The 15,000-nt window shown below is 38.5% G+C and overlaps 1 protein-coding gene across 1 annotated transcript in view; it reads right to left on the reverse strand.

Annotated features, from left to right (window-relative positions):
• LOC122561381 (kinesin-like protein KIF20B) overlaps positions 1 to 15,000 on the reverse strand; it is a 93,562-nt gene that overhangs the window by 53,132 nt on the left and 25,430 nt on the right. The window contains exons 14-17 of the mRNA XM_043713145.1: positions 13,993 to 14,132; positions 9,569 to 9,695; positions 6,075 to 6,282; positions 1,470 to 1,525 (exon numbers count right to left, since the gene is read on the reverse strand). Of these exons, the coding sequence (XP_043569080.1) occupies positions 1,470 to 1,525; positions 6,075 to 6,282; positions 9,569 to 9,695; positions 13,993 to 14,132 (531 nt within the window). The remainder of the gene's footprint in view (positions 1 to 1,469; positions 1,526 to 6,074; positions 6,283 to 9,568; positions 9,696 to 13,992; positions 14,133 to 15,000) is intronic.

A 15,000-nucleotide genomic window follows, 5' to 3' on the forward strand; every position in this document is an offset into this window, starting at 1 on the left:
ATTGGCTGACTGGCAGACTAGGGATAAAAAAGGGTCCTTTTCAGGATGGCAGTCAGTAAGTTCTGTAGGAGTCAGTGTTGGACCACAACCATTCACATTATACATTAACGATTTAGACAAAGGAACGGATTGTTGCTAATGTTGTAGATGGCACAGACAGAGAAGGCACAGGTAGTGTTGATGAAGCAGGAGGCTGCAGAAGCACTTGGATTGGATTGAAGAGTGAACAAAGTAGTATCAGAAGAAATACAATTTGGGAAAGCATGAGACTGCATTTTGATCGGAAGGAAAGGCATATTTTCTAAATGGGGAAAGTTTCAGATTTCTGAAGCATAAAGGGACTTAGAAGTCCTAGTTCAGGATTCTCTTAAAGTTAAGATAAAGCTTCAATTGGCGGTTAGGAAGGCAAATATAATGTGAGCATTCAATTCCAGAAAACAGAAATACAAGAGCAAGAATGTACAAAATTCTGCTCAGACCACATTTGCAATATTGAGCAGTTTTGGGCCCATATTTAAGAGAGGGTATACTGGCTTTGAATGGGGCCCAGAATGATCCCAGGGACAAAGGGCTCATCATACAAGGAGGGGTTAAGAACTCTGCATTGGCACTCGGGAGCTTAAAGATGAGAGGGATCGCATTGAAACTTACAGAATACGAAAGAGGCCTGGACAGAATGGTCATGGAGATGATATTTTCACGAGTAGGAAAGATTAGGACCAGAGGACACAGCCTCAGTGTGAGTGAAAGTAGTGACATTTTAGAACGGAGATGAGAGGGAATTTCTTCAGCAAAAGGTAGTGACTTGGAGGAACTCATTGCCATAGAAGGCTGTGAAGGCCAAGTCATTGAGTGTATTTATGACAGAGATAGACAGGTTCTTGATTGGCAAGGGGATCAGCAATTATGGAGAGAAGGCAGGGGAATGGGATTGAGAAACATATCAGCTATGTTCATATAGCAGAGCAGACTCCATGGGCCAAATGGCCAATTCTCCCATATCTTATTATCTGAAATGCTATCCTCTGAATATGATGCTAAAGCAAAGCCATGGAATTTTGTTTGTTGTGCAATGGCAGTTATATTTGCCTTCATATAGCAAATGCCCTTCAAATTAAAATTACACTTGAAAAATTTATGAAATGATACAACCATTCCAAATGTTCATTCTGATGAACGTTAGCTTAATGAAAAATAAAACGGTATATTGCTAAAATAATCTGTGGTCAAAATCATAAATCTAAAACAACAGAGTTAGAAGAGTTAACAAATTCATGCAACAAATGGCTCGCTCACCATTGTTCAGACTCTAACTAACAATGAAGTGTCATACTGCATTTTAAAAGTTTGACTCAAGTTGTTTTTGATAAGAAATGTAAAAACAGTGAATTTGAACACTTGGAGAAAACCAAAAGCTAGTTGAGAAAATGGCAGTGGCTGAGCTGTCAGATGATGTTAAAAGCAGTCACCTTATATGCTTCCTTCAATTTTGCCTCTTCAGTCAATTTTTCAAACGCATCTAATTCTGAAATTTGAAAACATTAATTATATCATTCTTTGCAACAGTTCAAACAGTAAAGGCAATTTGAGTTTTTATTCAATAATACTTAAGCATGCATTTGTTCACACTACACATCGAAGGTGTTACAAAGACAAATCATTGGTTGGCATTTCATTTTTATGATCCCTTAAATAGTAGCAAACTAACTTCAGCTATATGCCAGAGGTACATCTCACCACTGCCAATGCATGTACCATACATGCAAAGCAATCAAATCAATGTCAGAATGCAACAATGTACTGATTAGCATAAGTGTGCATTTATTTACACTGAAACAAGACAAAAAAGATTTTGCTGAACTAAAGCCAGCCGATGTAAAAGATGTTGCCAGTTTGCCATTAGTCACTCAAGTCATGGAATGTGCTGAATTGTATCTGGCCAAGCAGCAATTAATACTAGAGTCACAAATACAAATACTACCATGCCAGTCGGGGAAGATAAATTTAATTAATGAATCTAGAATTAAAATTCTCATAATAATAATCAAAATTTATCCCAATATTACCAGCTTCTCTCAAAATTTGTCTGGTTCAGACGAACCTAGTCTGGCTCATGTTTATAAAAGCAAATACTTTCATAGGATGTGGGAATTGCTGGCAAGGTGAGAATTTGTTAGCCATCCCTAACTGCCCAAGAGGAGTTGTTTTTTTTTTGAAACAGCTATCGTCCATCTGGTGCAGGTATACCCACAGTGTGCTGTTTGAAAGATAGTTCAAGGACTTTTGTCTCAGCAGTAGTGAAAGAACAATGATAAAGCTCCAAATTAGGATGATGTGCATCTAAGAGAGAACTTGCAGGTTGTGATGTTCCTGCATATCTACAGCTTCAGCCTTTCAACACAGAAGAAATAACTGGATTGGAAGGTGCTTTTGAAGGAGGCATGATATATTGTACACATTGCTACTTTAGTGTGGGTGTGGTAAGGTTTTCTATTATTGTTGCAGCTGGACTAATCTATGCAACCTGAAAGTATTCAATTGAATGCCTGCCTTGTGGACAGGGTTTGGGCAGGCAGGAGGAGAGCTACTTGACGTAGAATTCAAAGCCTCTAATCTAAATCACGTCACCATAGCATTTATATGGTTGGTTCAGTTCAGTTTTTGGTCAATAGTGCAATATTCAGCAATGGTAATACCAATGAATATGATGGAGATGTTCAGAAAATATATTTGTATTCATGAACTAATATTCATGAACGATCTTTTGGAAGATATGGAAGCATTTGGACACTTGTTCAATTAAGAAGAGTTTTCACCATGTTTCTTGGAAGATCAGCTTAATGTGTGCTGCGGTTGTTCTGTTATTTGAAGCAAGTCAAATGACTTTAGTTAGGAAAGAACGTAAAGATTTTAGGAAGAGAAGACTGAAGGTTTATGGCTTTTCATTGCTAGAAAACCTAGCTTTCGAAAAATATTATATAGGGGGATCTGTGCTAATGATTGCCTAGTGATACTTTCTGGACTTGAATACAGTTTTTGTTGGCCTAGGTGGTCAGTAAAGAAAAAAAAATCCAAAAGCATGTATCATGAGCTTTAAATTTCAATAATAATATGCTTTTATGTTTCTGGCTAACTTTCACTTATACTCTCATGCTTAACTTATTAATTCTTTTGTCATTCTTCATTATTTTAAAAAATATTCTATCCGATCTTCTCACCTACCACTTAACTTGTACAATTAAGTGCTCTTTTTGGCATACTTTTACTTTTCTAGTCAATCAGCTACAGAAGTGGCTCGGTCCTTTAGAATCGCATTTGCACATTGGAATGAGTTCATTCTGAGTATTCTATGTCACCTCTATTGATCTATCCTTTAACCTAAAATTTGCAACTTCAGTTTAGCATGCTCTGCTTTCATATTTGACCTTTAACATTTAGAAAATAATTTTCATTGAGCTATGGTCAATTTCCAGAGATGATGGAATGGGAGGGTTATGCCGGGTAATGAAGTTATAGATTGTGCGAGAAGACAATTCTGCTGCTGCTGATAGGCCATGGCATCTATGAGATGCCTGGTATTGAGTTGCTAGATCTGTTCAAAGTCTATCCATTTAGTATAGTGGTAGTGCCACACAACATTGAGGTTATTCTCAATGTGAAAGCAATATTTGCACTGTGGTCACTCCCACAAACATCATTTATAGACTTATCTGCAGCAAGAAGACTGGTGAAAATGAGGTCAAGTAGACTTTTGCTTCTGGTTATTTTTTCATTGCTCGCTGCAGAACCAACCAGTCTAGCAGTTATGTCCCTCATGACTCAGCCAAGTTAGTCAGGAGTGGCGCTACTAAGCCACCCTTGGCAATAGCCATTAAAGGTTCCCCGGCAAGGGTACATTCTGTACCCTTGTCACCCTCAGGTGGTAGTTCTAAATGACATTCAACGTGCACTGATTCTTTCGCCAAAGCAGAATGGTAGGTGGTAACTACCAAGTTTTTTTTTGCCCATATTTGACCCAATGCAATTAGATTTCAAGTGGTCCATGGTTACTGTTGAGGACTCACCACTCTAACACTACCTCTAGCAGAGGTGTCCTGCTGGTGGGACAGAACACACCCAAGGATGTTAATGGTATCATCTGGGACAGAGTCATAGTCAGTGGAATTATACTTTGCACATTTACAATGTCAGGCTGTTACTTAGTCGGTCTGTGGAAGATCTCCCAATTTTTAAAGAAACCCACAGAAAGGACTTTGCAGAGCCATTAGAGTTACCTTGGTCACTATCTATTGGTCAGTCCAATTGCATTACTTTGCATCAGGCAGCTACAAGGTCTAAACAGGTCATTTCAGAGGGCGTTTAAAAGTTAACTACATTGCTATTGGTCAGGAGGTACATGGAGACAGACGGGTTTGGGTGGCAAGTTACCATCCTTAAAAAAAATGACATTAATGAAATTTGTTTTTTTTGACGTGGTCATAATTAGGCAAGCCTTTTAATTTCAGATACTATGGAATGCAAACTTCATCATTTGTCACAGCAGATTTGAACCCATGCTCCCAATCATTATCCTGGATCACTCGTCCAGTGACATGTCTAGAATACTACCATATAATAACGCTTATTGTCACTCCTTCCCTTTAGTTCACTACCAAAAGAGTGACACAGGATTCATCATGGGGTGCTGAAGTACAATGGTCAAAGCCTCCATAATCCCTTCCCTGCTTCTTTTAATAACCGAGGATACGTCCTATCTGGGTCTGGTGATTTCTTTTCACTACTCAAAGACATTAAATCCCTTAATACTTCTCATCTTGCAATATTTATTCCATCAAATACTTTACACTTTTCTCCTCCTTAATCAAAACAGTGGTAAGTTTTCTCTTTCATAAAAGACTACCACAACGTATTTACTGAGATCCTATACACATTCTCCACTTCCAGTTAACGTTTTGGTCCCCAATAGACCTTGCACTTCTCCTAATTATCTTTTTCCTATTCATGTATGTGCAATATTTGGATTTTACTTCGCAGCAATTTTCATCGCTTAAGTTCTTTTAATTTTATCCCTACTTTGTTTTCTTTAGGCTATTTTCAGAATTAATTTATGCCTGACACAAACTTCCTAATTTTGCTTACATCTATGCACCTTGTTATTCATGGGGCTCTAAATTTAGCAAGATGCCACCTTTTCTTCATTACAACACTTACTCCAATCTCTTGCCGGTGATAATGAATCACCTCCTTGAATAATACCAATTGTTCTGAAACCAAGTTACCTTCAAGTATCAGTTTAGTAAAACTGGTCTTTCCCCAAATTAGAACTTTTAACCCCAGTTTCTACCAACTCCCTCTTCTTCGAGATGGTCTTACTTGATACGAATGTTACTTGACATTTTTCAGCATAAGCCTGGATAACATCCAGGTCTTGTTGCATCTTCAATTCCTGATATGGGTACAAATGCATTTAGTATCAACTTGCTAAAATTACCTGAATTAAATGTAGTTAGGACATGGAATACTGGATGAAGTAAATTCTAACTGCAGAAATGTTGTAAAAAAACTTTAAAATTTATGACCAAACACTGCTAACTGACTGACTTGGTTTTCCCAAGTATAGGTCTTCTTAGGAGTCTCTTTCCATTCAAAATAATGACTTCTTTTTCCATTTTTCATACCAAAAAGGATAGAAAAAGAAGACAAGTCATACTGCCCTGAACGTAAGGCAGCATTTGACAGTAGGTGGAATAAAGGAGCTCTGGATCCGTCTCTGTGGCCCAATAGTTAGGATGTTCTGCTAGTTTACCATCCAGAACCTATGGTGTTTCTAGTTTCTCTTCCTGGTGGTGGGAAATAAATAAAGATTTGTACACCAGTTGTCTTTCTGTGTTTCACACCTGCGCACACACATCATGGATGCTGGGGAGAATATAGAAGCACTACCACAGTTGGGTGGGGGCAGGGGATGGGGGGGGAAAAGAAAGAGAGAGAGAGAGAGAGAGAGAGAGCAGCTTTGGCAAAATTGAACATCAAAATGTTTTATTAAAGTGCAATTTGTTTTGCACAAAACTTACCACAAATTTTCTTCTCCAGTGTTTCTTGTGTTTGGTTAAGCTTTTGGGTGATAGAAGCCAAATTAGTTTCCAAAAGTGTAATTGCCTCCTGAGGTTCTGGAGCAGTTGCTAAATGGTGATGAATCATTTCAGCTTGTTTCTTAATGTCAGCTACATCGGGTTCCAACAACTTGATGCATTTTACAACATTAGTTTTAGCCAAACTCTCCTGTTTTGGAAGGGTAAAAAGATAGCAGAGCTACAATTGTAAATCAGCAAATCACTGGATTAGAAAAAGAAAAAAACTATTGGGACACTAAATAACCGTTAAACTTGCATACCATGTTAATAATGCACTGGCTAAAAATCTCAGGTTTAATTTTCCATGTCTGTGAAAATTACCTCTTTGCCCATTTTGTGACCAAAATCCATGCAATGGAATGGAAATGCAAATGATTAAATTAGCATTCAGTGAAATGTGCATTTGGTTTACAGAACTCAAAACCTCCCAATTTTGCATACAAATAAGTCAGTTACCTCTACTCAATCTCCCCTAAACCATGACTGGACTAGCCTGACAATAAGAGAAAAATCAGTGTGCCATTTATGACTAAATAGGTGATAGACAAGGCACATTCTGGAGGTAACGAAAGGGAAAAAGAAATCAAGCAAAATTGATCTTCACACAGATACTGACAAACAAATTAGAAGGAACTGAAATTGTACTTGGGAACAAATATGTTCAGCTCTCCTCCAGTCAAATGCATGCTCACGCTTAACAGACTATGATTAAATTTTACACCATGCCCTGTATACAATGTAACATTTTAGATATTAGAAGAATTGAGACCTTGGAGTGAATATCTGAAGGTCATTGGTAGTGGCAGGATAAAATTATAGAATTCCTGCAGTGTAGAAGCAAGCCATTCAGCCCATTAAGTCCAAAGCCACCCTCCAAAGAGCATTCCACCCAGATTCCCCTCCCGTTCTTCCATAGTATTTAAGGATGTGCAGGTTAGGTGGGTTAGCCTTGGACCTGATTTCTTTTTCCATTCGTAACCTCTAGAAAGTGCCATGGCTGCCACCTAATTAACCAAAGACACATGCTAATGTCTGAGAAATATATCGCAATTTGTTGTGCAGTGTAGGACAGGCCTGTAATTTGTCTGCATGCGCAGATAAACAGTGTGAATAAGGTTGATAGACCGTGTAAACTTTGAAAACCAATGTAATTATTGTAACAATATCACAACCACTCAACACGAAGAGATCATAAAATTGTGATAAAGGCTATACCTCTTTTATTGTCAAATAAAATTTGCTGGACTAAAATACGGCAACCCCAATCACAGGATGCAAATTGGGTACTTTTTGTCTGGAAAATTCAAGCAATAATTAAAGAATAAAGCAAAAATTACTATCTAACCCAAATATCACACTCTTGCACCACAAGAGTGTGGACCTTACAGCATACAAACCTAGGACCAGCAGAGGAGTTGTCTGCCCACTTGTGACTGTGAACAAAAGGGGAGCTATCAACACAGATGTGGTGCTAATGACCCAATAGTCAACTCATACAATGTGCATAATCAGAACTATAGAAATTCTTATTTAATTTGAAACTGACTAATCCAGGAACACTATCTTAAAACTAAAATTTCCTGATCTTGAGAAACGGATCAATTGGTACTCTCTCTGAACACATTCCTGATGAAGGACTTTTGCCCGAAAAGTTGACTTTCCTGCTCTTTGGATGCTACCTGACCTGCTGTGCTTTCCCACCACCACACTCTTGACATGTTTCAGTCTGGCAAGTAGCATTTTTCTGTTAACATTCTGTCTACACCCACCCAAACGCAAACACCTAGAGAAAAGAACCTTCACTCAACATTGGCTTTGTGAACTCTGTTCCAAAAACTCATGAATTCATGTGCATTTCTTTTGAGCTTTAAATTTATCCTTTGATTGTAAACTGGTTCCTGATTTGCTCTTTGTTTTTGTGCATGTGTCTGTGTTGTAATAAACATGTCCTAGGCTTGAATGCAAGAAAAAAAATCAGACTTTTTTTTTGTTAAAACCAGAGAAGAAATTAGAATCATACAAAAGTTACCATACAAAAAAAAGGCCATTCAGCCTATTGTCTGCACTGGGCTGAATAAACTAGCCGCACACACTAATTCTACTTACCAGCACGTAGCCCGTAGCCTTGCAAGTTAGTGCTTCAGGAGCAAATTCAGGTTCATTTTAAATGATTTGAGGATTTCCACGTCACCTACTAAACCACACGGAAAATTCCAGGTACCTCTTACCCTCTTGTAGAAAAATGGTTGTCATGCTCTCACTAATCCAGTGTTACAGAACAGGTCTTTGTTGTCTATGTTATCCTCGTTGTTTTGTACACATCAAGTAAATTGCCCCCAGCCTCCACAACCTTAACCAAGCCAACCTTTGTGCATACCTGCAATTTTCAAGCCTGATAATATTCTTGTAAACATCTTCTGTAATCTCTCCAAAGTAATATGTCCTTTCACCTAATGTGACCAGAACAATGTACAAAACTTCATCTTTGGTCTAACCAGTGTCCTGTATTAGTTCCAGCACTACATCCCAGTTCTTCAATACCTTGTCCAATAGAGAATTGCATCCCATGTGCTGCTTTGCCACCCTTTATCTACCAATCCAACAGCACAGAGACTCAGGGTTAGCACTGCTGCCTCACAGAGCCAGGGCCTGGGTTTGATTTCACCCTTGGGGGACTGTCTGAATGGTGTTAGCACGTTCGACTGTGGCTGCGTGGGTTTCCTCCCTGTTGTTCCAGTTTCCTTCCACAGTCCAAAGATGTGTAGGCTGGGTGGATTGGCCATACTAAATTCCCCATGTCGTTCAGGGATATGCAGGCGAGGTGGGTTAGCCATGTGAAATACAGGGATGGGGTGAGAGTTTGGGTGGACTTAGTGGGTCAAATGGCCTGTTTCCTTACTGTTGGGATGCTAGGATTCTTTGATTATCTTATTGCTGTTCATGGGATGTACTTTCACAACAAGAACCATTAACACTGAGCATGCTTGTCATCATTAATAGCTTCATTGCACTTCTAAATAAGGAATAGTCAGGAACAGGCAATTAGAACACATCATTTTGCAAGCTTAAAAATGTGTTGCTGGAAAAGGGCAGCAGGTCAGGCAGCATCAAAGCCCTTCTTTTGCCCGGAACGTCGATTCTCCTGTTCCTTTGATGCTGCCTGACCTGCTGCGCTTTTCCAGCAACACATTTTTAAGCTCTGATCTCCAGCATCTGCAGTCCTCACTTTCTCCCACATCATTTTGCAAGGACAACAACTCTAAAAATTGCTGGCTGAGCCATTTGAATCATAAACCAAAACAGATTTGGATAAAGTTGAACATTTTAGCTTCCAATAAGCAAGAGTACTTCAGATTTGTGGAAACTATTTGTCAATAAACAGCACTCTCTCTACAGCACATATTTTCAGCTGTAAATAAATAAAAGACACATACCTGACTGCCATCTGGTTCAGCAGAATCTTCATTCTGATCAATAGCAACACATGCCTTGACCAGATTTTGAAAGATTGCATTGCGCTTTTCAATTCTGTCCGCAGTTAACCAATTTTCTTCCTTTTCTCTATATATTAAAGAAAGTTAAACAATTCATTGGATACTCAAGGTCGTGGAAATCTGTGGGGGCACGGAGGATAAATAGTAAATGCTCAAACCTGAGTGCAATAATCTATTACAGAGATTATGGACATGTTAAGTGAAGGTCTGCACACAGAACATGTGAAAATTAGGAGGTAGACAGGCACCTAGAAATGGGAGAAAATGTTATGGAGCAGGGTTCTCTTTTAAATAAATCAAATATACAAAAACGTAGGCAGACAGCAACCAAGACATTAAACAAAAAAATTCATACAAATAGCTATGCAAGAATGAAGTTTGAATTGCAAAAACAGTGGGACAACTTCAAAACCTGGATCGGATACAGATGAATCATTATAAAATTAGGATATAGCTAAAGTTTAGAATTACTGGTAAAAAGTCTAAGGTGCTTTTAAGAAAAAAAAAGGTGCTGTTCTTGAAACTTACACTGTTCCATTGAAGCTTATGCAAGGGCAAGATATTGTTTACATTTTGCAGACAAACCAGATTGATTTTTAACAAATTGGTTAACCAATTTGCATCTAGTTAACCCAATGTAGAAAGAGTTGCAAGAATACACGAATAATAAAATGAAAGGTTAAGTGAATCAATATTCCAAAACAGGGAAAAGATACATGGTATACTGGTTAGGTAGTGGATGAGCATGTTGCATATCCTACATTTCCAAATGAAGGCTGTGGAGATCTCAAATTATGAAAAATGCCAAGAGTGAGTAAGCAAGGCATAATGGAAGTGGTTGAAGTGTGTCTGGTGATTGATGATGTTTTAGTTGGAGAAATTCACAGAAAGCCATCTGATGAATGTGGTAATGGAAGGTGAACCAGGGGACTCAGAAGACATAAGCAGGTGCCATTGTAGGCAACAAAATGGTTTGAAGTAGGGTAAAACTCTAAAATGCTATAGCAATAATAAAAAAGTAGATTATTACCTTCATTTAAAAGAATATTTTCACTATTCTTTAAAATGTTACACCGTTTTAAAAGTGCGTGAAACTGAGAGCAATATTAGACATTTGTACTTGTGCAATTTAACACTGAAATCCAGAATTATTTCTAACTATATACGACTGAGGTATCTAAGTGTAATTTTGTTAATAATATCCTTCAACCTTCCCTTTTATTATCACTGTAACGATAACAACATTGGCGATGAGATCCAGCAACCTAGTCACTGCTAAACCAGAGGTCCTGAATTAAAATCACGTATGGCTGTGCATTTATCGCCCAACTCTAATTGCCTTCAAGAAAGTGATGGCGAGTTGTCTTCTTGAAACACTGCAATCTATTTGATGTAGGAAACAACCATAATGCCATGAGAGAGAGAGCTTGCTGTAAAATTCATACCCTCTGACCTACTCTTCTAGCCACTAAGTTTAAATCTATTCCAGGTTATTGATAGTGGATAAATTCAGAGATGAGGATGCCATTGTCCCTTCACATTCATGATTAGATTCTCTCATGTTGACAATGATCATTATTTGGAACTTGTGTAGCATAAAACTTTACTTGCACTTTTCGGCCCAAAGGTGGACTTTGACTGCTTCAGTTTCTGATGAGTCACAAATGGTACTGAACATTTTCCTGATGATCACACACATCCCCACTTCTGAACTTGTAACAGAGAGAAGTTCATTGATAAAGTGGTTGAAGGTGGTTGGGCCACTATCTTCAACTCCAGCAAAGATATCCAGGTGCTGAGATGACTGACCTCCAGTCAGGCAAAAGTGAGGACTGCAGATGCTGGAGATCAGAGTCAAGATTAGAACGGTGCTGGAAAAGCACAGCAGGTCAGGCAGCTCCTCGAATGCTTCCTGCTGTGTTTTTCAGCACCACTCTAATCTTGACTCTAACCTCCAGTCATCACAACCATCATCCTTTGTACCAGGTGGGGCACCAAACAGCCTATTTTCCTATTTTTCTAGACCCCCTTGATGTTACAGTCAGCCAAATGTGGCCTCAGTGCAATCACAGTCACCTCACCTTTGTCCACGTTTGAACACAGGCTTTAAAAGAGGTCAAGAGCCAAGTGGTCCTGGTAGAATCCAAAACAAACATCAGTGAGAAGGTTATTGCTAAGCAAGTGCTGCATGATCTCATTGTTGATGACACATTCGACCATTTTATACATGATCAAGAATAGACTGATGGGGCAAGAACTAGCCAGGTTACATTTATCATGGTTTGTTATCACTAGCATATACTGTATCTGATTGTGTATGGAAAATTGTCCAAGTATTTCCTGTCTTGTAGCAATATTGGAACAGCTTGTCTGGGGGGCACGGCAAGTTCTTGAGTACGATACTTCAGTATGATTCACAACCAAAATGAACTGCAGATGTTGCAAATCAGACAAAACAGAAGTTGCTGGAAAAGCTCAGCAGGTCTGACAGCAGCTGTGCAGAGAAATCAGGGTTAATGTCTTGGGTCTGGAGATCCTTCCTCAGAACGGATTTCTCTTCACAGATGTTGCCAGACTTGTGATCCAGCAAGTTGTGTTTGGTTTCTTCAGTATTATGGCCAGAGGGTCATCAAGGTCCATAGCCTGTGCAGTACGCAGCCATTTTTTGAGATCATGTGGAATGAACGAGGTTGGCTGGAGACTGGCATCTGTAATACTGGGGACCTTCAAAGAAGCCCGAAACAGATCATCCACTCGGCACTTCTGGCTGAAGGTTGCGGTGAATGGCATCTCGTGGTTACCTAGTTTTCAGTTGCTTGAATCTCTTCAAAGTCATTCTCATTTAGGAATGAGATAGCGAGAGACAGTACTCTCCTGCACAAGTGCTGTGTAGTGATTACTGTTACTGATAGGGTCATGGGGACATGCATCTGCAGTAGGCAGCTCGGTGAGATCAAGTTTTTTTTCCCCCCTTTTATTGGTTCCCTCACCACCTACTGAAGCCAAGGCTAACAGCTGTCCCGCAGGACTTGACTAGCAGGGCTGCCAAATAACTCTTGGCGATGGTCATTGAAGGCTGCAGAATGTTTCCTTCCCTAAAAAGGGCATTAGTGATCCAGATTTTTTAGTTGAAAAAAAAACAATTGTTTTATGGCCATCATTAGACTTTTAGTGTCAGCTTTTTCTGGAATTGGTGAGGAAATGCAGGAGGTTTCATTGTTAATCTTTAACCTGATGCCATGACACTTTATGGGGTTTGGAGTCAGTATTGGTAACTCCTGGAGGAGCTCTCTAACTCTATACCACTATGCCAACACCAGTGATGGATCTGTCTATCCTACAGGTGAGATAGGAAGTATCTAGCAACAAAGTGTTGTACAAGGAATTCTTCTGTAAGTATGACTGCTGAGCTAATGATTGACAACTCAAATTTTGGCACAATGCTCCAAAACATTAGCAAGAAAGACTCTGCAGGAGCAACCAGATAGTGTTTGCTGTTGTTTCCTGTACCATAGTCTATGTTAGGGTGGTCCACCTACTTTCATTCCCTTTTTCCACCCCCCCCCATTTCTAGTTATTGATGCAGCTGAATAGCTGTACTATTTCAGAAGACAGTTCAGAATCAGACACATGAGAGTGAGTCTGGAGTCAAATACAGGCCAGAACAAGTAAGGACAGCAGTTTCCTTACTTAAAAGAACATCAGTAAACTGTTTCTTTTAAATGAACCTTTTTTTTTAAAAATCAAATTGCTCAGAGATGTTATTACACACCTCACATAGTCATCGAGATGTACAGCACGGAAACAGACCCTTTGGTCCAACTCATCTATACCAACCAGATATCCTAATCTAGTCCCAATTTGCCAGCATTTGGCCCATATCCCTCTAAACCCTTCCTATTCATATACCTCTGGACCAAGTGGGACTTGAACCTGGGTTCTCCAGACCAGGTGTACGGACACTACCACTGCATGACAAGAGGGCCACCCAGGTAGGTTTTTAAGACAATGAACTTGAATAATCCAATATGACAAAAATCTGAAATTAAAAATTGTAATGATAACTACAGAAGTCAAATCATCTTCCACAGTGGAATTCAAAACCAGGTCACCAGAACATTATATAGGCACCTGAATTACTAGTAACAATACCATTTGGTCATATCCTAGTTTGTCATTTATTTTATTTTAAAGTTCCATAGGTTTTAAATGTAATCAGACTGCCAAATTTAAATTGACATTTAACATTTTCCATTCATGAGCAGCTGCAGCAATATTAAGAAACTGGGCACACTATGTTCCATGTTAACTCCAGTTAAATTTTGTTTGACTACTCTGGGGAAAAAAAAATCAAAATATATCACCTTAAGTAGTTTTCAAACTGAGGCATGAATTTTTCCATTTCCTGATGAACTTCTTCCCGGATGTTCTTTTCTAAGATCACTTTTTCTTTTTTTTCTTCAATTAGCTTGTTTTTCAGATCTTGTATACAAAGGAGTAACTTCTGTGTATGATATAAATAGATAATAGAGGTGGCTCATTCAAATTCTAAGAAATTGTTCCATTTGAAATATATATATATATATATATATATATATATAAAAAATAAATGAAACAGCAAAAAGTAAATAAAACATTTTGAAATAAAAACTGTGTGCAATTAAGATGATGGATTTGAACTAGTGGCATAGGAATTTTGGTCACTGCACCTAAAGGGATTTAACTCTCAACTTGCAAGTATTTCTATAGCTGTGATTTATTTTAACAACAGCAAAAGAGTTAATATTTGCTTTCAGTGGAAGAGTTTTTACAAGCAAACAAAGTGAACAGTTGTGCATTGGGCTCGAGGATGGAAGATCAAATTCCATATGAGAGCACCACCCCTCCCCTGTGATAAAGGGAAAACACCCACAGCTTCAAAACAAAAATGTTCTGGGATGCAATTTGGCAGGTTTACAAAAGTCTTGACTGAAACTGGACATGTAAAAAAGTTGCTGCTGTGAAAAAGAGGTACTTTACAGCAGTTAAATAAGTTCTCTCATGGTAAGAAACAGGTTACTTGCATTTGTTTGAATTAAGCCAAACATTTATGGTTTGGAACAAGACCCTGAAGGGATTATTTGCAGCAGAGAAGAATACAAAGGCTTAAAAAGAGAATCAGAATTTAAGACTGGAAATTGAAGCCACAGTTAAGTGAAAACCTCTGCATCATAAACACCCGAGAGCATTCCCTTTTTTTTTTCTTCACACACTTAAAGCAGAGCTGTTGGAATTGTATTGAACTTGTGTTACAAAAGCTTTAAACATGTATTATACGCACATTTGGTTTATTCTATTTATTTTGCATAATAAACTGTTTTATTCTTAAAACC

Source organism: Chiloscyllium plagiosum, chromosome 22 (genome assembly GCF_004010195.1).
Source record: "Chiloscyllium plagiosum isolate BGI_BamShark_2017 chromosome 22, ASM401019v2, whole genome shotgun sequence".
Lineage (NCBI taxonomy): Eukaryota > Metazoa > Chordata > Chondrichthyes > Orectolobiformes > Hemiscylliidae > Chiloscyllium > Chiloscyllium plagiosum.